This window comes from Rhinolophus sinicus, linkage group LG10 (genome assembly GCF_036562045.2).
Source record: "Rhinolophus sinicus isolate RSC01 linkage group LG10, ASM3656204v1, whole genome shotgun sequence".
NCBI lineage: Eukaryota > Metazoa > Chordata > Mammalia > Chiroptera > Rhinolophidae > Rhinolophus > Rhinolophus sinicus.
Window position 1 is genome coordinate 82194033 of NC_133759.1, and position 24658 is coordinate 82218690.

At 34.2% G+C, this 24658-nt stretch overlaps 1 protein-coding gene across 7 annotated transcripts in view; it reads left to right on the forward strand.

Moving 5' to 3' along the window:
* LOC109451776 (protocadherin alpha-C2) overlaps positions 1-24658 on the forward strand; it is a 134126-nt gene that overhangs the window by 54277 nt on the left and 55191 nt on the right. Inside the window, exon 1 of one of the 7 annotated variants that reach the window (XM_019740255.2) lies at positions 184-2695. The exons of the other annotated variants lie outside the window; for them this stretch is intronic. Coding sequence (XP_019595814.2) covers positions 251-2695 — 2445 coding nt within the window. The 5' untranslated portion in view covers positions 184-250. Of the gene's footprint in view, positions 1-183; positions 2696-24658 lie in introns of those variants that run through there. 7 annotated transcript variants of the gene reach the window in all.

The following is a 24658-nucleotide window of genomic DNA, read 5'->3' on the forward strand; positions in this document are numbered from 1 at the left end:
CTAGGCGGCGCTGCGCTCCTCCGCACCCGGCCTCTCCGCTTTCCCAGACGGCTGCCAAGCCTCCAGTCTAGCAAGGTTGGTCCCCGCGGGCCAGCCCCGGGCAAACCCGGTATTCAGGAAGCGGAACGTCGGCGGTCTCTGCACCTCTAGCCGGCAGCGGCGGCTGGCCGACCCTTGCTTTTTTTTACCACGGCTCGTGCTCTCCGGGAATCCGGAGCATGGTCCCGGGACGCCGCTTGGTGGAGCGAGGATGCTGGCAGGGAGGATGGTTGGCTGGTGGGTGGCGGTTCTATGTTTGTGGGTCTCCTGCGGTTCTGCCGCCGGACAGCTCGAATACTCAGTGTTGGAGGAGACCCAGCGGGGTGTAGCCATAGGCAATGTTACCGCGGACTTGCAGCTGTCAATAGCAGCTCTGTCTTTGCGGAACTTTCGCTTACTTTCCAGCCACAACAAGCCTTACTTCGGGGTGGATCTGGCCAGCGGTAGCTTGATAGTCAGAGAGCCGGCAGACCGCGAATGGCTGTGTGGGGCCAAAGCTGCCTGCGTCTTGACCTATGAGCTGGTGCTGGAGGACCCTCTGGAGCTGCACAAGATGCTCGTTCACGTTCTGGATGCCAACGACAACTCACCTCTCTTCCCTGCCGGCGACGTGCAGCTGCACATCCCTGAGTTCCTGATGCCTGGGGCCCGCTTTACTCTCCCTAATGCCCAAGATGCCGACGAGGGAAGCAACGGGATGCTAAGCTACAGCTTGAACCCCAGTCAGCACTTTCGCCTGGACATGGGCTCGAGGGTCGACGGCAGCCAATACCCGGAGTTGGTATTGGAGAAAGCACTGGATCGGGAGGAGCGCGCCACCCACCGGCTGGTGCTCACTGCTCGGGACGGCGGGCAGCCTGCGCGCTCTGGAGACGCACAAGTCGCCATCATCGTAGTGGACACAAACGACAATGCTCCTGTATTTGAGCGCACAGTGTACCGTACCAAGGTGCCAGAGACGGCACCCAACGGGACTGTGTTATTCCGAGTTCAGGCCTCGGACCCCGATGAAGGCTCCAATGGGGAAATCCGGTACTCCTTAAGCAATAGCACACAAGCAAAGCTGCGACACCACTTTCACGTGCACCCTAGAAATGGGGAGGTGCGGGTAGCTGCTTCACTAGGTCCGCCTGAAACGCTGTTGGAGGCATATATCGAAGCGAGGGATGAAGGCACTTTCGCTCTAGCTAGCACCACCAAACTGCTGGTGGAAGTGACAGACGTGAATGACCATGCCCCCGAGGTGAACCTTCTGACTCTCTCCAGCCCAGTTTCTGAGGATGTCGCCCCTGGCACAGTGATTGCTCTCTTTAGTGTAAGGGATGAGGACCTCGGTCCCAATGGTAAGGTCATTTGTAGCATGTCCAGTAGAGGCCCTTTTAAGCTGAAGGCTTCCTTTGACAATTACTACAGTTTGCTGACTGATGGGCCCCTGGACCGGGAGCAGGTCAGCGAATACCAGATCCTGATCACCGCCTCAGATGGTGGCTCGCCCCCACTTAGCACCCGCAGGACACTGACTGTGTCAGTTGCTGATGTGAACGACAATGCACCAAGCTTTCCTCAACCACAACAGGAACTTGTTGTGGCTGAAAACAATGGCCCTGGAGCCTCCCTAGGCCGTGTGTTTGCCCAGGACCCTGACCTGGGGAAGAATGGCCTTGTCTGCTATGAACTGTTGGATATTATCGCTGAAGGGCAGACAGTATCTAGTTTGGTGGCTGTAGAAACATCAAGTGGGGCTATCACTGCCAAAATTTCCTTTGACTTTGAGCAGCTCAAGGGGTTTAGCTTTCAAGTGGAAGCCAGAGATGGTGGCATTCCTTCCAGAAGTGCAGCAGTGACTGTGAACTTGTTTGTGGTAGATAGGAACGACAATGCTCCAGTCATCTTGTTTCCCTTACCCAGAAATGGCTCTGTCCCAGTGGAAATTGTGCCCCGCTCTGCCAGAACTGGACACTTGATCACAAAAGTGGTAGCTGAGGATGCAGACAGTGGCTCCAATGCCTGGCTTTCCTACCACATCTCTCAGGCCTCTGACTCTAGCCTATTCAGAATCTCAGCCAATATGGGAGAGATCCGTACTGCTCGCTTAGTTCTTCCCACTGATGCCGTTAAACAAAGGGTGGTGGTAGTGGTTCGGGACCATGGAGACCCATCACTTTCCTCCTCTGTCACACTGTGTATGCTGTTGAGCAACTCTGTCCCTCAGGTCCTTCCAGACTTTGAAGATGCCTGGGAAATAGGGCACCTTTCCACCCAGAACCTGTATTTAGTAATTGCATTGGCTTGCATTTCCTTTTTATTTCTGGGGTGCCTACTTTTCTTTGTGTGTATCAAGTTGAGCCAGAGCCCAGGTTGTTGCTCTCAGAGCTGCTGTCGCTCTCCAGAGGAGCTGAGGTATGGAAGGAAAACAGCTTCGAATCCTTGCATGACATCAGCCACAATAGATGTCACTACGGTTGAGAGACTTTCTCAGACCTATTTCTATCGGGTCTCTCTGGGACTTGGTTCTGATAATAACAGTTTGCTGTTGTGTGGGGAATACAGTGCTGCTGACCTGAGAAATGTGACCACTGGGGTAGGAATGAATTTGCCAATATCCTGTATTCAGATTCGGAATAGGAAAGGAGATCACGCAAATGTCAATGTCATGGTAAGCAAATTTTTTGGGATTTGATTCCCTTGACCAGGAAATGGCCACCTGCTATGTTCTTTTCTTTTTCTTTTTCGATAAACAGTAGTATTTGTTATTATCAGTAAATAAAACAATGGGAAAGGGTATGGAAGTCTTCAGAAGCCTTGAGAGTAATGCTGAAAAAGTGGGGGGAAGAACGGGTTGGAATAAGAGACTTAGAAAATGGGTAGATCAGGCTAGGACACTAACCCAGAGTTTCCTCCAATTTGACTGCTCATGTGATTCAAATGCTTGTTAAAAATACAGATACTAGGCACCGATCCAATTCTTGAGTCAGAATCTCCAGGGGCAGGCCTGGGCAACTGCATTTTAAGAAGCCCCTCCAATAATCCTTTTCAAAAAGTTTTTATTTTTAATTACCATTGACATACAATATTACATTAGTTTCAGATGTACAATATAGTGACTAGACATTTATATACCTTATGAAGTCATCCCCAAAAGTCTAGTACCCAACTGGCACCATACATAGTTATTACAATATTATTGACTATACGCGTATTCACTGTGCTGTACTTTGCTTCCCTGTGTGACTGTTTTTAGAACTGGCAATTTGTACTTCTTAATTGCTTTTTTTAAAAAGGATTTTTATTAAAACATAGCTAACATACAATTAGTTTCAGGTGTACTTTATAGTTATTCAACAGTACCCACCAAGCACTATAAAGTATGTTCTAAAATGTTTCTTAGATGAGCCTTTGGCAACATTTAATCCTTTGAGTTGAACACTCATGCTTTTTATACCCCCTGTGCTAAGAATTCTGGGAGTATAGAAGTATTAAAAGACTGTTCTTGGCCTTAAGGAGATTATAGTTTATTTTTGAGAAACAAGGGTAAGAAATTCAAATGTATTAAAGAACAATAAATGTAATATAGCATAAATGTCTAAAATTAAAAATAATAAAGCACCAACGTTTCTGGCATGGATAATAAATGACCAGAAATGTCTTTAAATAATTCTTTTTAGGAATTCCTTTAAGGGATTTAAAGCAAATATCCCTTCATTCAAAAAAATAGTTTTGAGCAATGGATGTGTGTAAGGCATTCTGATACCTAGTGGGAATGAAAAATACATGAGTTTTGCATAATATATGCTTAATATCATGGAAGATGAGACATTTACTCAAACTTTACAACACATGATTTGAAATGATGATAACCTAAAACATGTAAAAATAAATTGGAATGGATATTTAAAGAAGGAAGAGAGAGGATATGTGGGCTTGGAGGAGGGAATCAGGGAAAGCTTTGTGGTAGAGATGGCATTTGAATTGGATCTTGAATGATAGACAATTTAATAAAATGCAGCATATTTTCTAGTCTATACTTTACATGAAAACCACTTGGCAAAAAAAGTCTGTTTTGAGACTAACACTTCACAACATAGCTAATAGCTCCATGCAGTGTTTGTAAGTACATCAAAACTATATGCATGTCTGAGAATACCTATTTGTACTCATAGACAATAACACTATTGTGTATAGGACTTGACAACCTTTAGTGTGTTTGAATTGTTTCACAAAGAAGAAAGATGACTAATTGTTATGTCAGAAACATGGGTGTGTGCGAAAGTGCACTTACTATTCAAAGTCCATTCAACTTGGATTTAATATTTTTATTATTTTAGAAGCCAATATACTTAGACATAATAAATACCATATTTGAGAGAAATGTGTCTAATAAAAGTTAAATTATTCAAATACTTCAGTTTAACCATAGTGGCTGTTGGCATTTCAAAACTTTTTTAATAGAATGGGAGCAACTGGGACAGCAATTTTACAATGTTACTTTTGGACTTTTCATAGCAATTGTGGATAGAAGGGAAGTAGATGTACAGAAATTAAGGAAGGCAATGGAAGATTCCCTGTTTTAGTATTCCAAGTAATAAGGGGACAAAGGGGTTATGTTATTTTTTCCAAATAATGATGTTAAAGAAGATTTACATCCATGATAATTTTGCATATTTAATATTCACACATGATGTAATAGAAACCAGTATATATGATATGATTAGTAAGTACTTGCTGAATGAATGAAATACATTTGTGCATATATGAATTGGAGGGTAACACTGTTCAACATAGAGGGAAAAACATTAACTTTTCTGTTTTTCATTTGTATATAAAGTTAACAGTTTAAGGGTCATTCTCTAATGCATTATTTCAGTGGTTATTTTCTTCTTCATGCTGTATAATAATGTAAACAACGTAACAGGGATTTTCTGGGCCTAGAGCTAGCATGAAAAACCTCAATGCTGTTCTGGGGCTAAAGATGAGTCTAGTTCCTGTGATAAAGTGATTAGTAGGGATGTACGCATATATCATTACATTGTGAAATTTGCAGTGAATACAAATTAAAATGCAGTTATTTTTCTAAGGGAGAAAATTGGTACACAAAATGTTAATATTTCAGGTATCAAAACAATGCATAAATTCTCTTCCTATCAAGAAAATTCACCATTTCTTCTATTTCATTGCTTTCAGTAACAAGGAGCAATGAGAATATGAATAACATCTATGAAGTTTGGGAGTCAGGAGTTGTTTGAGAAACACATTTTGACTAGGCTAGAAAGGAAATATAAGTAAGTGATAGGAAGAACAATGGATCTGGGAGTTGGAAGGAAAACTAGCTATTTAAAAGGAAAAATATAGCTAATAACAGAGAAAAATGTCCCCTGTGACCAAATTTCTAAAATTTATATGAGGGATAAATAAAGTAATGGAGCGATAAATAAAGTAACAGAGATACTCTGTTCATACATGCAGGAATATCGTACCCTCCCATTCCTCCAGTTGAGCGATCTTTTTCCATCATTGTTGATATTTCACTTTTTAGGTAGTTCATTGTCTGCTAATAATTTTTATGGGCTGCATATTTTCTTATAAAGAAAGTATGATGTATAAAAATGGGGTAAAGTAATTTTTATAAAGCTGGAATATTTGTAATTCACACAGGCATTTATTATTTATTTTTTCTATCCAATTGCACATTGATCCAATCTTGATTCTTTAGAAAAGAATGCTTGTCATAGTGCTCATTGAATGTCTTAATAACAACGATAGAATTCTAGAAATGAAATATTTATTACTTGAATTTTACAAAAGAAAAATCCTTTGAAAAGAATACAATTTTGTAATATTTTAACTGTATGCCTTGAATGATGCATAATCATCTTGATACATGTATTTATATTTTGTTCAAATTTTAAGCTCTTCTCTCTTAGTTTACAATGTATTTTACCATAATTTATAATACTAAAATCTGTCAGTTTAAGAATTCAGGAAAACATTCATATCTGTATCTCTCCTTTGATAATATTTAACAGATATAAACAAAATTGGCCCACTGTGCAACAAGCAGAAAACATGTGTCTCATGTGAATTTTTTGTTAGGATTCTTGATGGGCAATTTAATTTTTTTAGATTCATATCTAAGATGGTACCTCTGAGATATAAATTTCTACTTTGAATTGAAAATGAATTGCATTGGCAATTTTTCAGATAATAAATATTAATGTGGCAAAAATGCACAACAGCATACAACTGACTTTATTAAATATTCCACATGAAAATTATAGGTTGAACATACCAATGTTATATTAGTGTATTGTTCTTCTGGAATTAAAACAGTTTCTTTTGCCGGGATATATAGGGTATAAGATAGTTCCTCTTTGCAATGTCATTTATTAACAGAGTGGTGGAATGTTTTTGGCATTCTGAAGTAGATTTTTTTATCAGTTTCAGGTGTACAAAACAATGTGATAGTTAGACATTTACACCCCTCACAAAGTGATAAACCTCCCTTCCCCAATCTACTACCCCTCTGACATAATATATACCTGTTACAATTCTAGGTGTTTTTATTTGTTAACATATATTCCATAAGTAGACTTTTCTATAGCCTAATTAGAGGTTTCCTTATATCTATTTTGGCTTTGAAGCTGATAACCATGCTTTGAAAAACTTTAGAGTGCTGTAACTAAGGAAGTTTTCATGGCCAGTGAAATATATTCAGATTAAAAAAAACCATGTAGACAATACAATAGTATTTGATGTATAATATAATAGAGAAACCTCAAACTATTAAAAAGGAAGGAAAAGAACATCATAACTTGAGTGGACAGAAAGGAAAATGTATTTGTGGGAAAGATTTTTAACAACATGTCTGATAATGTTAATGGCCTATTGATTTTTGTTGCCTTCAGTATTTGCAGTTAGAGGAAACAATAATATTCCAGAGACTAAATACACTTAACTCTGTTGGGGTGAAGGTGGACTAAATTGCTAAAAAGGTTTTTACATTGCTCAAATGCATATGATATGAATATCAGAAATAACATTTGGCAGAACATCAAATGAATATAGATCCCAGTCTAGGATTCTGACTAAAGTATTATGGGAAACAAGGAATTAGTTGGTAAGGGTTATTCTTAAAAACCAAAACTAATAGCCATGGGGAAATGAAATACAGTTTGGGGAATATAATCAATAATGTTGTAAAGATTATGTAGGGTGCCAGATGGGCACTGGACTTAGTAGGGAAACCACTTCATAGACTGTGTAGATGCCTGACCACTGTACTATACACCTAAAGCTTAAGTTGAATAATATGGGATGTCAACTATAATTAAATATATGTATGTATATATATATACACATATATATATTTATATACATACATACATACATACATACATACATACTGGGGATACCCAAAAAAAGTATACTCGTGTGTGTGTATACATATAATAGATATATATGTGTATATATATCTATATATCTATATATCTGTATATAGATGTGTGTGTGTGTGTGTGTGTGTGTGTGTATACATATATATATATATATAGTCATGGGATGTGGAGTACAGCATAGGGAATATAGTCAATGGAATTGTAACAGATATATATATATATATATATAATATCAGAGAGGTAGTAGATTGGCGGGATTATCACAGTGTGGGGTGTAAATGTATAACTATTACATTGTTTTGTACACCTGAAACTAATTTAAAAACCCCAAAACTAAATGATAAAGATGGTTACTCATTTTGTTCCCAATTTTAATTTATGATACAAGAATGGTTCAAGATAGAAATAAATTACGTCTCTTTTTTAGTGCATTTATGAAAAAGAATTAGGATAATAATTTCTTCCTCAAGCTATAAACACGGAAGGTCATTATATACTCATCTGGAACTTGTCCTGGAATCTAGGAATGAATATGCAATCACATATTCTCCTGAGCTGCAGACAAAGAGAAACACCTTTGTGTACCATCCCAAATTCTTGGCTGTTCTTAGAACCATCTGGTTGCCATGTACATATATACTGTTTTAATAGCAGAATTCTAATGACATACCCTCAAAAATGTGCTCTCTGAATTCAGGCACATCATACTTATTCTTTTGAATCTTTGAACAAATATTACACCTGTTTTGTTTAGAGTCAAAATGATGTTCATACAAAATAAAACCAACCAATGAAGACCTCTTAATAGTGGGTTTTTGCATCTATATTAGTCACTTGAGATTAGCTTGTAATTTTCCTTTCTTATAAGGATTTGGTATCAAGGTTAGGCTGGCCCTATTAAACAAGTTAGAAGTTTTTTTCTCTCTTTTTTTCCTCTTCTCTAGAGGACATGTTTGCTAAGATTGATGATATTTCTTTCTTAAATATTTATTAGTATTCACAGTGATGCTCTCTGTTCCTTAAGTTTTCTTTGTGGAAAAGTTGTACATGATATCAAATTTCTTTGTTAGAAATAAAATTATTTATGTTTTTATTCTTGTTTCATTTCAGTAAATTGTGTTTTTTCCAGAAATGTGTTGATTTCCTCTAAATTTTCAAGTATTTTGGCATAAACTTATTTATACTGTCTGTCCTCTTGTGATCTTTTTAACATCTGCAGGATCTGTAGTGATATGCCCCTTTTCAATCCTGATGTTAATTATTATCACCTCTCATTTTTCCTGAATGGATTTGGAAGTAGTAGTTTACTAATTATATGACCCTTTCCAAGGACTAACTTTTGGTTTTTAGGGTTCTCTTTCTTGTATATTTGTTTTCTATTTTATTGATTTCTGCTCTTAACTTTATTTCCTTCCTCACTTTTTTTGGTTGTTTTTGTTTTCAATGTGCTATTTTTTTCTAGCTGTTTAGTTTAGTTTACTGATTTTCGGATTTTATTGTTTGTAATGCATGGATTTAAAACTGAAAGTTTTCCACTAAGTGTGATATTAGCTGCTTCACAAAATTTTTACTTTTTAAAACTTTAATTGAAGTATAACATACATAAAAGTTCATATATCATAAGTGTATGGTTTGATGAATAATTCAAAGCCAACACAATCATGTAACTACCACAGAGGTAAAGAAGTAGAGCGTTACCAGCACCTCCAAACTCCCCTCAACCTTCCCCTTTCATTACTCCCTTCTGAAATATAACCATTATCAGGAGTTCCAACACCATAAAAATAGTCATATGGTATGATTATGTTTTTCTATCTGGCTTCTTTCACTCAGTATTATACATTCATATAGGCTTCTGTGCATAGCAATAATTCATCCATTAAATTGCTGTATATTGCATATGTGAGAGCTGATATTTAGAGAGAAAATCTGGACAATAGTTGTGCTTATTGCTACAGGGTTTCTAGGTATTTTCAGTTTAGGAAATACTGGCTCACAGATTTGTAGGTATTTTCAGTTTGGGAAAATACCTAGTCTCTAGGTATTTTCAGTTTGGGAAATACTGGCTATACAGATCTTCCAAATGGAGACACATTTTATTATACAATAACAAAAAAATCACATTTGTCAATACCAACACTAATCTCATGAGACATTCTTTTAATGTTGGAAAGCAACAAGCTCACAGTGGTAGACACAAGTTTTCCCAAATTATAATTCTCATTCAAAATCTTAAATTTTATCATTTGCAGTAAATACTGTCAGTTGTTTCCCTTGCAGTGACAAACTCATTTAATTCATTTTTAAGAGAATGTCTGCTTTTTGGTATTACAAGTATCCAGGTTCATCTTCTAAATTTCCTGTCTCAGACCTGGAGTCAACTAACTATTCTCCAAGGATTCTTCAATTCTTTTTTGTGAGAGCTGATATTTAGAGATAAAATCTGGACAATAGTTGTGCTTATTGCTACAGGGTTTCTAGGTATTTTCAGTTACTGCGCATTTTAAAAAAGATAAAGTACATCACAAGTTCATCACTAATCTTTCCAAGTTCAACACTAGGTTTTTACTTAATTTCCTCAGTCTTACATTTGTATCTCCTTTCTTCTACAACAAAGATCCCAGTTTTTATTTACATCAACATAATTACTCATTTGTTACCTGACACTACTCAAAAAACAGACTTAGAAAACAATACCAGTACCACACCAACAATATGATTACAGTAACAGCTTAATATTGTTGGCATTCTTTTCATTTGTACGCCGTATCTCACTAAGCATGTATGGTAGAAATTATTGTATTTTGAAGTATCTTGGAATAGTTCGTCTTTGTGTAATTACATGCAAATTTGCATCAATTACATGCAAAGTTAGGTTCATTTGTTTCAAGTTCCTTTCAAATTTTGGGCTTGCTTTTTAAAATTTAATTTCCTTTTAGTTATATAAAATATTTACATAATTCCAAAATAAGTTTATCAAACAAAGTATATTTAGAGAAGTCTAGTATCTACTGTCCCTGTTCCCCCATTCTAGTCCTATTCTCCTCTTACAGGTAATAATATTTTATGGTTTATCCTTTCACTATTTTTCAGTGTTAGTATATATGAAATGTAAACAAATATGTGTGTCCACTGCTTTTTAAGATAAATTATAGCATACAATACACGTTCTTCTCTACTTTGATTTTTTTCACTTAAAAATATAAACTTGTCATCACTTCATAGTAGTACATTTTCTACATATACAGTGCCATTTAATAAAAAAGATCATCCTTCACTATTCTGCAGAGCTACCTGTGTCATAAACCAAGTGACTAAATTTGTGTCTATTTCTGGATTCTCTATTTTGTTTTATTGGTCTATTTATTTTGTGCCAATACCATTCTGTGTTAAACACAGTAGCTTTTAATACATATTAACATACAATTGTGTAAGTTTTTTCTCACTTTGTTCTTCTGCCTCAAGATTAATTTAGCTAGTATTTTTGGCCCTTTGCACTTCTATTTATATTGTAGAATCAGTTTTTCAATTTCTATATAAAAAGAACTGCTCTGATTTTAATGGTATTACATTAAATCTGTAGAAAATATGGGGCATTTGACATATTTTATTTGGATTTTTACTGACTCCATAAAAATATGGGTTTATCAACATAATGACAATGTATCCATAAACTTCTCTTCCATGAACATGGTTATATTCTTCTATTTATTTTCTTTCAGTGTTTATGTGTGTTTGCATGAGTGTGTGTATAAAGATATTGCACAAATTTCATTAGATATTTGTTATTTTGATGCTATTTTAAAATTTTGATTTTATAATTTGTTTTTGTTGTAGGAAATTGATATTTTTAAATTAAATGTATTGGGGTGACATTGATTAGTAAAATTATATAGGTGTCAAGTGTACAATTCTATACCATCTATATATTGCATTGTGTGTTGACCACCCAAAGTCAATTCTCCTTCCATTACCATGTTTACCCTTTACCCCCTTTAACCTCTTCTACCACCCCTCCCCCCTTACATATTAACTTTATATCCAATGTCCTTGCTAAATTTATTTTAAAATTGAACATTTTTATATTATTTTATATTTTCTGCATATGATGTCATTCCATCTCCACATAATGTTAGTTTTATTTATTCATTTTTAACTTTCTTTTTTTTAAAAGATTTTATTGGGGAAGGGGAACAGGACTTTATTGGGGAACAGTGTGTACTTCCAGGATTTTTATTTTCCAAGTCAAGTTGTTGTCCTTTCAGTCTTAGTTGTGGAGGGTGCTGTTCAGCTTCAAATTGTTGTCCTTTCAGTCTTAGTTGTGGAGGGCGCAGCTCAGCTCCAGGTCCAGTTGCTATTGCTAGTTGCAGGGGGTGCAGCCCACCATCCCATGAGGGAGTTGAACCGGCAACCTTGTGGTTGAGGGGACGTGCTCCAACCAACTGAGCCATCCGGGAGCTCAGCGGCAGCTCAGCTCAAAGTGCTGTGTTCAATCTTAGTTGCAGGGGGCACTGCCCACCATCCCTTGTGGGACTCGAGGAGTTGAACTGGCAACCTTGTGGTTGAGAGCCCACTGGCCCATGTGGGAATTGAACCGGCACCCTTCGGAGTTGGGAGCATGGAGCTCCAACCGCCTGAGCCACCGGGCTGGCCCCTGCTTAGACTTTTAAAAATGAGTTTATGATAGAAATTGCCTTGTAATTTTCCATTTTTGTAATGTTTTTGTCAAAGTTATGCTGGCCTTAATAGTAAGTTGAGAAGTATTACCTCTTTTTCAATTATTTTGAAAGTGTGTAAATTAGTGGTTTTTCTCCCATAAACATGTAGAAGAATTAAAAATGAAGTCTTATAGGACTAGAGTTATCTTCATGAAAATGTTTTTAATTATAAATTCAATATCCATAATAGTTATAGAAATATACAGATCTCTGTTTCTGGTCATATCAGTTTGGTTATTTGTGTTTTCCAATAAATTTGTGCATTTAATCTAAATTTTTTCATGTATGGGCTTATAATGTATGGGGTTTTTTTCCTCTTTTTTGGGATGTTTTGCCAGAGATTTGTAGATTTTTATTAGTTTTTCAATGAACTAACTGTCTTTTTACCACCAGAAAATAAAGGATATATTAGCTTTAAATTAGCAATGGTAAGGACTGACAACTAAGCTTTCAGTTAAAAAAAAAGGGAAACCAGAAAACAATGAAATGAGATCTTCAAAGGCTTCAAGAAAACATCTGCAAACCTAGAATTTTATACCCAGCAAAAATATCCTTCAAAAGGAGATAAATTAAAAAAAAAAAAAAAGGAAAGTAAAGAAAAATATTTTTAAATGAACCAAAACTAATGAAATGCATCCCAAGCAGATCTGCACTGAGGGAAATAGTAAGAGATTTCTTTAGGTATTTGGAAAATATTCCCGGGTAAAAGCATAGAAATAGAAAGGAAGGAAGGAAAGAAGGAAGAAAGGGAAGGGAGGAAGGAAGGCGGGGAGGGAAAGAGACAAAGAGGGAGGGGAGGAAAGAAAACAATGGTAAAAAGAAGGAAGCAGAGGAGGTAATATATTCACTGAATAAAACAACAATAATGCATAGTAGAATTTAAAATATAAAAAGAACTGAAATATATGAGAACAATAACAAAAAATATGGAGAGAGGTAAATAGAATTAAAAGATTTTAAAGCCATTGCATTGTTCTGAAAGTGATAAAAGTCAAAATTTATATTAGATTTTAATAGGTCAAGAATACATATTTTATCTTCTAGGGTAATCCATTTAAATATTAAAATAATGTGTAAACGATAAGTTAATAATGGGGAGACAATATCGTAAAAATATACTTAATCTAAAAGAAGGGAAAAAAGGCAAGTTAGAACAGACAGGATTAAAAAAATAGTTAGATGACAGATTTAAATCCAAGTATATCAGTAGTTACATTAATTATAAACAGACTAAACACTCCAATTAATAAAGATAGTCAGACTTGTTAGAAATTAAACAACCATATGTCATTTATTAGAGACATATCTTTATTAAAAGGATAAAGAAAGGTTGAAAGTAAAAGGATAGAAAGAGATACCATGCAAACACTTATCAAAAGAAAACTGTATAGGGGTAGCTGGTTAGCTCAGTTAGTTAGAGCATGGTGCTCTTAACAACAAGGTTGCTGGTTCGATCCCCCATGGGCCACTGTGAGCAGCGCCCTCCACAACTAGATTGAAACAGCTACTTGACTTGGAGCTGATGGGTCCTGGAAAAACACACTTAAAATAAATAAAAGGTTGTTGTTTTTTTTTTTTTTTAAAGAAACTGTATAGTTAGCTATACAAATATCATTAATAGTAGACCTTATGATAAGAAACCTTATGTATGTAAATAGGACATTACATAATGATAAAAGGGTCAATCCACCAGGAATATAAAACAATCGTAAATTTCAGTGCAATAATATTATGTTTAATTACATTAAGCAAAAATGACTGAACTCCAAGGAGAAATAGAGAAATTCATAACCAGAATGGGAAATTTTAACATATTTTGTTCAGAAAGAGAACAAGGAGACAAAAGAAAATCAACAAGGATATAGAACTTTTGAATAATAGGAATAACAACTGTGTGTGCGTGTATTAAAAAAAAATCACCCAACAACTGCAGAATACAACTCTTTAAAAATGCCTATAATACATTAACCAAAATTAAACATAGTCTGAGCCATAAAGAAAATCTCAATAATTCCATCACAAATTTTCATATGTAATATTTTCTTTATCGAGCATTCAATATATTTTCTAATTTCTTTTGTGATATCTTTGACCCATTGGTTATTCAGATTTTTTTTTTCAGTATCCAAGCATAGAGATACTCTACACATAGAGATAATCTACAATCTTTTAGTTATAGATTTCCATTAGGTTGGTGCAAAAGTAATTGCAGTTTGTGTAACTTTTTAACCTTTAAAACCGCAATTACTTTTGCACCAACCTAATAGTTACATCCCACTGTCATCAAATCATGTCCAGTGTTTTCAATTTTTTGATATTGTTGAAATTCTCTTTGCAGCCCATCATATAGTCATTTTTTTTGAAAAACTTGTTGTTTGTTCAAGTATTATATATATATATATATATATATATATATATATATATATATATATATAAAAGCTCACACATCATAAATGTACAGGTGGGCAAATGTTCACCAATTGAACATACCTATATAACTAGTAGACAGATGTAGACACAGACATTGTCAGCACTCCAGAAGCTCCAGTCATAATCCTCCAAGGGTAATCACTATTCCGACTTATAATGGCTTTGATTAGTTTTGCTGTTTTTATACTTTATATATATGGAATTACACAGTATATACTCTTTTGTTTTGCCATAGTTTTCTAAATATGATTACTTGTGAGATTCATCCATATTGTTGTGGGTAGCTGCATATCATTCATTTTCGTTGTATAGTATTTCAGGCTGTCAATTTTTGTAAATGTTCTGCATGTTCATGGAAAGGCAATATTCTGAAATTGCCTGTAGTAGTATTCTGTATTGTTTGTTGTTTTTGCTAATTGTGTTGTTCAAATATTCCGTATTCTTTTTTATTCTTTTTATTTGCTCATTTTCTGTGACTCAGAAATTTATGTTAAAGTGTCATGCTATGAATGGTGAATTGTTCACTTCTCCTTGGATTTCTGTCACTTTTTTGCTTCATATATTTTGAGGCTATTTTATTTTATTTAGATACTTAACCAAATTTAAATTTGTAATATCTTCCTGCTAAATTGAAACTTAACATTATGAAATGACTCTCTTTATCTCTACCTTACCTAGTGATGAGCTATTTTAGTTTTTGTTTGCCTGAAATATCACTATTAATAGATATTTTCCCCTGGATGTAGATTTCTAGGTTGGCATTTATTTATTTTGGGCACATTCAAGTTATCTCCTCAGTATCTTTTGGGTTCCACTGTTGTCTCATTGTGCTGTTTTATGAGTAGTTTCTTATTATATTTCTTTCAGTTTTACTAATTTTGTCCTCTTGTATGTCTAGTATGCTACTAAAAGTATCTCTTGAGTGTTTTAGTTTAGTTATAATGTTTTTTATTTTAAAATTGTAATTGTTCAAATCTGCTGTGACTTTTTATCATTTTTTTGTTTGCTGTAAGCTTGCTTTTTATTTCCTTAAATATATTAAATCCCCGTCTGATAATTCTAGTTTAAAGTCTCCAGGTATGTTTTTGCTGTGTGTCGCTTCAGCTAGTTTTTGATCACAGCTGCATATTTCTGTGTGTGCCAGATTTTTTTGACTTGCGATGGTAATTACCCTGCAAATAATATTTGTCAGGATATCCTGAGATCTTGGATAAAAGTGCCTTCCTTCAGGATACATTTTTAGTTATATCTGCCAGTTTCTGAATACTACTAGTTGTAAACCACTTTAAACCAAGCTCAAGACTTGAAGGTCCTTGACTACTTAGACCACCCAGTATACCCAGCTAAAAATCTTCAGGATGTCCAGTATCGAACCACAAGTTTATAGGATTTTTTCCTTTCCTGTTTTCCTTCTGTCCTGGTTGGTGCCAAGTCAAACTCCCCAGCAGTTCTCTGGACTGGAGGATAGGTAGGTTTAGCTTTGCTACACCATCACCTGGAGAGAATAGTCCCTGGGGTTCCTGATTAATGTAGATACTATAAGACTTTCATCTTAATGTACATCCTGGTCCTTAATTTCTGTCTTCCTCACCCCACAAGTTATCTGAATTTGTGCCCAAGTTTGTGTTGGCAAATGCTTTTAGAACCAAAAGAAAGTTCAATATTCTGCTCACCTCTCTGGGTTTAAGTTTCCTCCAGAATTTGTCCTCACAGTTCCTCGTTATCTTGTCAGATTTTCATTGCTTTTAGGTAATTGTTTTTAATATTTTATCCAGAATATTTAGTTGCTGTCAGTAGGATGGCTGCTCTGAATAATTTAGGCTGCCATTACATGAAATTCCCTATCATACAGTTTTATCACAAGCAGATTATGTCTAAGTAATATTAAAATGCTTTTATATGTGTCTTAAAATATTTGAATTACTTTTCCTTTGAAAACAGCAGTATCTTAAAATTTCCCCCCAAATCCTGATAGGGAGATTTAATTCCCTCATTATTAATTTTGGGAAAAACATAATTCATAGATCAGATCTACTATGAAAGACTTGGTAACTGAACCAAGAGAGCACATGGTTTCACTTAAAACATTTATGTAATCAACTTTTTTTGAACATGAGACATTCAAAATGTGGAGACAAATAATATATAATCCATAACATTAAAAGATAGCTCAACAATAAACAAGTAAACCATCAATTATAATACAATCAGTTTTGAGCGATAATTGAAACAAATACATGTAACCTAGGAAACCTAGGAAGCATAGAGGGGAAGCAACTAACTCAGTATGGTGTTTGACGGAGGGTATGGACAGGCAGGGAAATCTTCCCATGTAAGACGTCTCTTTAGCAGAATATTAATGGATGATTTGGGAAGCAAGGAGGTAGAGTGGAGAATGAGAATTTCAGGCAGAACAAAAACCATAAAGGCCTAGAGGAATGATGAGAAAGCACAAGAGAAGCTGAAAATAGTTTGATTTGGCCAGAGCCTATTGTACATGTGTAAGCATGGAAGAAGTTGAAGCTAGAAAGGTAAATAAGAATCAGATTAAGAAGATCCATTAATGCAGTGCTTAGGATTTTAGACCCTGCTATGAGGAGATAGGGAGCCAGTAAGGATGAAAAAAGATCTAAAAATAAACTTCCCATTAAAGAGTACCACATGATCATTGCAGACATTTTAGGAAAAGAAGAAATCACCTGTAATCCCAATATCCAAGTACAGTCACAATTATACTGTGTTTCTGTAGCTTCTGTAAAACAGTATGTTCCATGAATATTTTACAAAATAGTTGTAATAATATGTACATATATGGTGTTTTATTATAAAGTTAATGTATCATTTTTTTACATTTTATTTATTTATTTATTTACTTTAACAACAAAACCACTAGTTTAATTTTTTTCTTTTTCTTTTTTTTATTAAAATTTATTGGGGTGACAATGGTTAGTAAAATTACATAATTTTCAAGTGTATAATTCTGTAATACATCATCTATATATCACATTGTATCTTTATTATAGAATATAGTGAAATTTAAGAAAGCATATACATTTTAAATTCATGCTTTTCCTCACTAAATATTGTTACATAGGGTCTTACGTTATTATGAACTCTTTCTCAGCATAATTTTAATGACCGTATACATTCTACTAACAGAATGTATTATAATTTGGATTATTTCCAGATTTAAAAATATGACTATATAAATTATTTTTACATTAATATATATGTACATTAAGAATGGTGAACTGTGTACTTAGGAAATCAAAGTAAGTTGATTAAAATTATTTGAGTTATCTTGCATCAAGTCATATAGCGGTACCAAGGTAGATGATGTGTGTCCAAATAATTATAGTGTTTATATTTGGCAATGGTAGAAAATAAAATGGCAGAGATCTCACTCAGAAGAGCCATAAACACAAAATACCTAGGAATGACTTTAATGAGAAATGTGAAGGAATAGTATAAAATTTGTTGGAAAATATTTTAAAATGTTATATAACTAGAGTGGTCTACTGTATTCTTAGATGGAATACACAAAAGTGTATTTTCCCCAAATTAGTTGGCTTTGGCCCTATGTCAATAAAAATTCCACTGGGATTATTATTTTATCTTAACATGACAACATTTGTTTTCCTCTAAAATTTACCTCTAAGAATAGCAGCACACAGGAAAAAAATTGGAAGAGTTTAAGATGTAGAAGTTCCATGATCACAGTTAAATTTTGGTTAGACATTATTAGTTATATTATGTAGTATCCCTTGGACAGGGCTACAGTGAAGGAAGGGAGTTTAAACTACTGCTAAGATACCCAGGTAAGAAATGATGATTTAAACTGAGGCTAGAGGGAAGAAATTTAATCTAAGGAGTAGACTTGATAAAGATTGATTACTAAATGTGAGGGATATAGTAAAATAATAAATAGATGCTATCAAGGTCCATGGAAATGATGAGTTCAGTCGGGAAATGTCATCTAGGTAGAGGTAGACAGTAGTGATTGAATTTGTTGAGCATACGGAGGTCAGAATTCTAAGTACCGATTTTGAGACATCTGTGTGAATGAAACTATCTATGAACAATGTATAAAGTGAAAAGAAAAAAAAGAGAGACAGGTCATAATTTTGTGGACCACATTTAAAATTCTGAGAGAATGAAAGTCCATGACCTAATGGAGAAGAAGCAATAGGAGATGTAGGGGAAAAAATCCAGGAAGTGGTGCTTTATCCAAATCAAAAGAGGAAAGTTTCAAGAAAAAGCGGTTGGTTGCAGTTGTAGGAAGTCACAGGAAAGACAAGTTAGAGGTTGCTAGAGTGTTTACTGGGTTGGTAATTATGATGCCAGTAAACACTTTAGCAAAAGCAGTTTCAGAACTGTTGTTGGAAGCAGTGAATTAAAGAATGAAGGGAGTTAAGAAGACATGGAACTACTGAGTACCCTTGAAAACAATTACCTTCAAAAGGGGGAGCCATCAGATTGGGATGTTAGAGGGGCTTCTGGTTAAAGGTAAAGGAGACCTGAATGAGTTTATATAGAGAGAACAGAAGACTAATAGAAAAGAGAAGGTCAACAATTAGAAGAGTTGCTAATTAAAGGACTGATGTCAGGTTGTGGGAAGAAATGTATTTCCGCTTTAAATGATTTAATCAATTGTTTGGGCATTTGGGGAATCACAATTTTTCTGACATCTATAGAGATCACTTCAGAATTTTCCTAGTAGAAGGTAACAGAAGTATATTCTAGTGTTCTCATGGAGTGTGGATTGGGATCCATCCTCCTTAATTTATGCACTCTATACATTCTCACAGTAATTATCAGATTATCTGGCCTTAGAACACCCGAGGAAGTTGAGTGTTTAAAAGGAAAAATATCTCATTCTCTTCCTGTAAATGCAAAGTACTTTTGTATTTTACAAGTCTGTTGAAGCTCTAGAGTGATTTTTGTCTATTTCCTCATAGATGTGAAATGAGACATTAGAACCGTCTCTACGCATATTTCTCTTTGCCATCTATTCCGCTGTATAGTTCTTACCGTGTTTCCCCGGAAATGAGACCTAGCCAGACAATCAGCTCTAATGCGTCTTTTGGAGCAAACATTAATATAAGACTGGATCTTATAGTGAAATAATATAAATAATAAATAATATAAATAAATAAATATAGATAATATAAATAATATCATGTAAATAAGAATAATAACATAGTAAAATAAGACCAGGCCTTATATTAATTTTTGCTCCAAAAGACACATTAGAGTTGACTGTCTGGCAAGGTCTTATTTTCAGGGAAACATGGTATCGCTCCAGAAACATCTGTTTGTGCTCTTAGCTCCTAATATTGGTTCATTTCTTCTGTAGATGATTGTGAATAAGAGCACGAGTATTGTCTTCACCTCTCTGCTGGATCTGCTTCTGTAAAAGCTGTAGATCATGAATTATTCTCTCAGATATACTTTTCTCTTTGGTCCCTTTTTCTAGCCACATTTGAGACTATTTTGGAAAATACTCAAAATACTATTCAATCAGTTCCAATAATTAATTGCAAGTTACCCAGCTGTGCCAGATTGTCGCTAGTCTCCAACTTGGTACCTAGAAGTAGCATAAACATCCAGGAAGGTAATAACAGAACATCGTTTCTCATTCCTGATCTTTTGAGTTGGAAAATGTCATGTACATGTAATAGGAAAGAGATTTTACATTTGGCTCCTTCTCTTAAAAGGAGGGCATAGTCTACATTTTCAGCAAAGCCTTTGAAGGATACCTTCCTAAGGTTAATGATAGACTGAGAAGGAGTTAATTACTGATGTGTTTAAGATTAAATGCAGCTCCCAAGCAACTTTCCACTACCACCAAGGATTAATTTAAGTATTGGGAAGATTGTAGCCATGCTATGCATTCTGGTGCATTGTGAATCAGAGCTGGTGACCTGTGATACCTCTCAACTTCCATTCAACTAAAAATCAAATAGGTCTAAATGGTCACGGTGCTCCGTGTAGCTCTGTGGAAAGCAAAGAGACTTATAACTTTGAAAGCATAAGCACTAGCCTTTGCTTCTTACATGGACTATTTAAATTGTTTGCCCTCGCCCTTTTTATTGATTTGAGTGTCTCATTGTTATTGAGTTGTAAAAGTCTCTAGACAAGTCCTGTATCAGATACGTATACTACAGATTTTTCTCCTGTTCTGTGGTTTTTCCATTCATTACCTTAATAGTGTCCTTTGAAGACCAAAGTTTACATTTTGATAGTAAATTTTTGTTTTATGGTTGTCTTTTGTATTCTAATTAAGAAACTTTTGCTTACCCCAACTTCACAGAGTTTTCTCTGTTTTCTCCTAGAAGTTTTAATTTAGCTTTTAGATTTAGTTCTATGATTCATTCAAGTCAATTTTTGTGAATGGTGTGAGGTAAGTGTCTAGGTTTATTTTTCTCTATTTGAATATCCAATATATCAAATATCCAATATAAAGACTTACCCTTCTTATTGAATTATATTGGAATCTTTGTCAAAAATCAATGGACCATATACCGGGAATACCAAAAAAATGTATACACATGACTTGTATTCATCTTTTGTTATAGGTATATGTTGAGTACATATTACAATTTTAATGCAGTTTTTTTCATTTATTAAAAGGTGTATACATTTTTTTTGGCACCCTCTGTATATGTGGGCCTCATTCTGGATTCTGTTTCCTTCCTTTGATCTATATGTCCATCCTTTTACCAATACTAGCTTGTCTTGATACTGTAGGTTTATAGGTTGGAAATTAACTGTGTAAGATTCCCAGGATTTTCTATATAAACAATCATATCACCTGGAAATAGAGACTCTTTACTTTTTTCTTCCAATCTTTATACTTAATATTTCTTCTTATTGCATTATTGCAATGGCTAGATCTACAGTACAATATTGAGTACAAGTGGTGAGAGCAGGTATCTTTGTCTTATATCCAGTTTTAAGAGGCAAGTGTTTAATATTTCACCATTATGTATTAAGGTAGCCATAGATTTTTCATAAATGCTTTATCAAATTGAGGAAATTTCATTCTCTTTCTAGTTTGCTCATAATTTTATCATGAGTAGTTGTTGAATTTTGTCAAATACTTTTTTTCCTCCCATCTAATGAAATGAAAAGAAGATTTTCTCCTTATTACATTGTGAATTACATTGAATAATTTTTGAATGTTGAAACAACCTTCTGTTCTTGGGATAAACCTCACTTAGACAGGATTATTATCTTTTTATATATTGTTGGATTTGATTTGTTAGTATTTTGTTAAAGATTTTTACATGTGGTCATATAGGACATCTAGATGTAATTTTCTCATCTTTTTTTCTTTTTGTAGTTTTTATTAGGTTTTGGTATTATCTAACCCAGTAAAATGACAGGAGCTGTTCCTTCCTCCTCTGTTTTGTGAAAGGTTGTGTGTAATATTGGTGTAATTTTTTTCATTGAATGAAACCTTCTGTAGCTAGAGTTTTCTTTTTGGGGAGGTTTGTGAGAATAAATTCAGTTTCTTTAATATATTTTTTATTAAAAGTGGAAACACTTCATATTTTTTGTTTCTTCTTGTGTTAATTTTAAATTGTATTTTCCCAAGGATTTGTCCATTTCATCCAATTTGTCATATATGTTGGCACAAAGCTGTTAGTAATATTTTCTCATGCTTTAATGTCTGTATAATCTGTAGTGGTAATATCTCTTTCATTCCTGATATTGTTGATTTGTGTTCTGTCTCTTTTTCTTATCAATCTAGCTAGGAATTTATCAATTTTGTTGATCTTTTTAAAGAGACAGCTTTTGGTTTTATTGATATATTCTCTATTGTTTTTCTATTTTCTATTTCATTGATCTCTGCTTTTATCTTTATTACTTTCTTCTATGACTTTGGGTTTACTTTGCTCTTTTTTACATTCTTTAGGTTGATTCGTACATAGCTAATTTTAGACATTTTTTTCTAATATAAAATTTAAAGTGATACATTTTCCTCTAAGTACTGTTTATCTGCATTCAACAATTTTTGGTATGTTGTGTTTTTATTTTCATTAATTTTAAAACATTCTAATTTCCCTTATGATTTACTCTTTCACCCATTGATTTCTTAGGAATATATCAAAATTTACAAATATTTATAGTTTTCCTAGATATCTTATTGCTTTTGATTTCTGTTTAATTCTGTTTTGGTCAGAGAAGATACTCTGCATGTTTTCAATCTTTTTCAATTTACTGAGACTTGTTTTATGACCCAGCATAAGTCTATCTTGGTGAATGTACCAAATGTACTTGAGAAAAATGTGTATTCTGCAGTTGTCAGGTGTCATGATTTATAATATAAATAATTATTATTTGACTTGTCTACGTCTTTAATGATTTTTTGTCTAGTTGGTCTATCAGTTGCTCAGAGAACAGTATTGAAATCTTTATTATAATTATGTTTCTCTGTAATTGTGTCTACTTTTGCTTCATGCATTTTGAGACTATTGTTAGACATACACACATATATGATTATTACAAACTTCCTGATACTGATCCTTTTATCATTATGAAATATCTCTTTGTTGCTGGTAATACCCTTTTCTTAAAAAAAGTATATTTTATCTGATATTAAAGTGGCCAGTCCAGTCTTATGTTTACTGTTTGCATAGCATATCCGTTTTTTGTGTGTCCATTTACTTTGTTTCTCTAAATTTAAAATGTGCCCTTGTAGACTTCAAATTTTTGAATCTTCTTTCATCTGTTTTGATATTCTATGTCTTTTAATTGAAGTGTTTAGTTCAGTAACATTAGCCTAATTATCGATATGTTTGAATTTGTGTCCTCCAATAGATTACCTTCTATTTGGCCCCTCTGATTTTGTTCCTCTGTTCCCCTTTCAAATATTCAATTATTTGAATATTGTTTATAATCCCTTTAGATATACCTATCTTTAGATGTACCCATTTGCATTTTTAGTGGTTGTTCTAAGGATTATAGCATACATCCTAACTTTTCTCATTCTACTTAGAGTTACCGGAGTACCACTTTCATAAAATGGAGTAACCTTGCAATCATATAAGGCCATTTAGCTCCTCCTGTACCATTGCTTATGCTAACGTGGTCATTTGTGTTAAATCTCATACAATATTAACCCCACAAGACAAAGTTATAATTTTTGTTTAATCCGTCATTATGTATTTTAGAGAAATTAGAAAGAAAAAAAGTAGTCATTTACATTTACCCAGACATGTACCATTTTTGGTGCTATTAATCCGTTCCTAAATAGTTGAGTTTCCCATATATTTTCAGTTCAACCTGAAAAAACTTCATTTAGCAGTTCTTGTAATGCATATCTGGTATAACAATTTCTCTTAGTTTTCCTTTATTTGAAAATGTATTTCTTTCTCTTGCATTTTTGAATGATACAGAATTCTGGGGTTGATAGACTTTCTTTTTCTTTCAGCATTTTAAAGCTTTTTATTCCACAGTCTTCTAACCTCCATGGTTTCTGATGAGAAGTCTACAATCATTTGAGTCATGTTCCTTTTCTGTAATATGGATGTTTTGTTGCTCTTTGGGGGGGCAGGAGTCGGTCTTGGTGAGGGGCACTGATTTCATGGCTTTCTACTTATCTTTGGTTCAGAGGTTTGACTATGATGTGTTTATTTGTGGTTTTCTTCATATTTATCTTGTTTGGAGTGTGTTTGGGCTATGTTTATTGAATCTGTAAATTTATGTGTCTTTCACCAGATTTTTGGTCCTTATTTCCTCAAATATTTTTGGTTCTATTCATTTGCTCACCTCTCTTTCTGGACTCCAGTGACCAATATACAAGACTTTCTGATATTGCCTGCTTTCATTCTAGTAGAGTTGAAGCTTGGGCCTTTAGGAATATTCATTCCTTATATTCATATATTGTCCCATAGGTCTCTCAAGCTGTTTATTTTATTTCGATTCTTTTTTTTCTCACTTCTTCTGATTTGATCATTTCTATTGCTTTATTTTCAAGTTCACTGACTTTTGCCTCTATTATCTCCATTCTTCTATTAAGCCCACCAGTGAATTTTTATTTCATATATTATATTTTTTAGTACTAAAATGTCC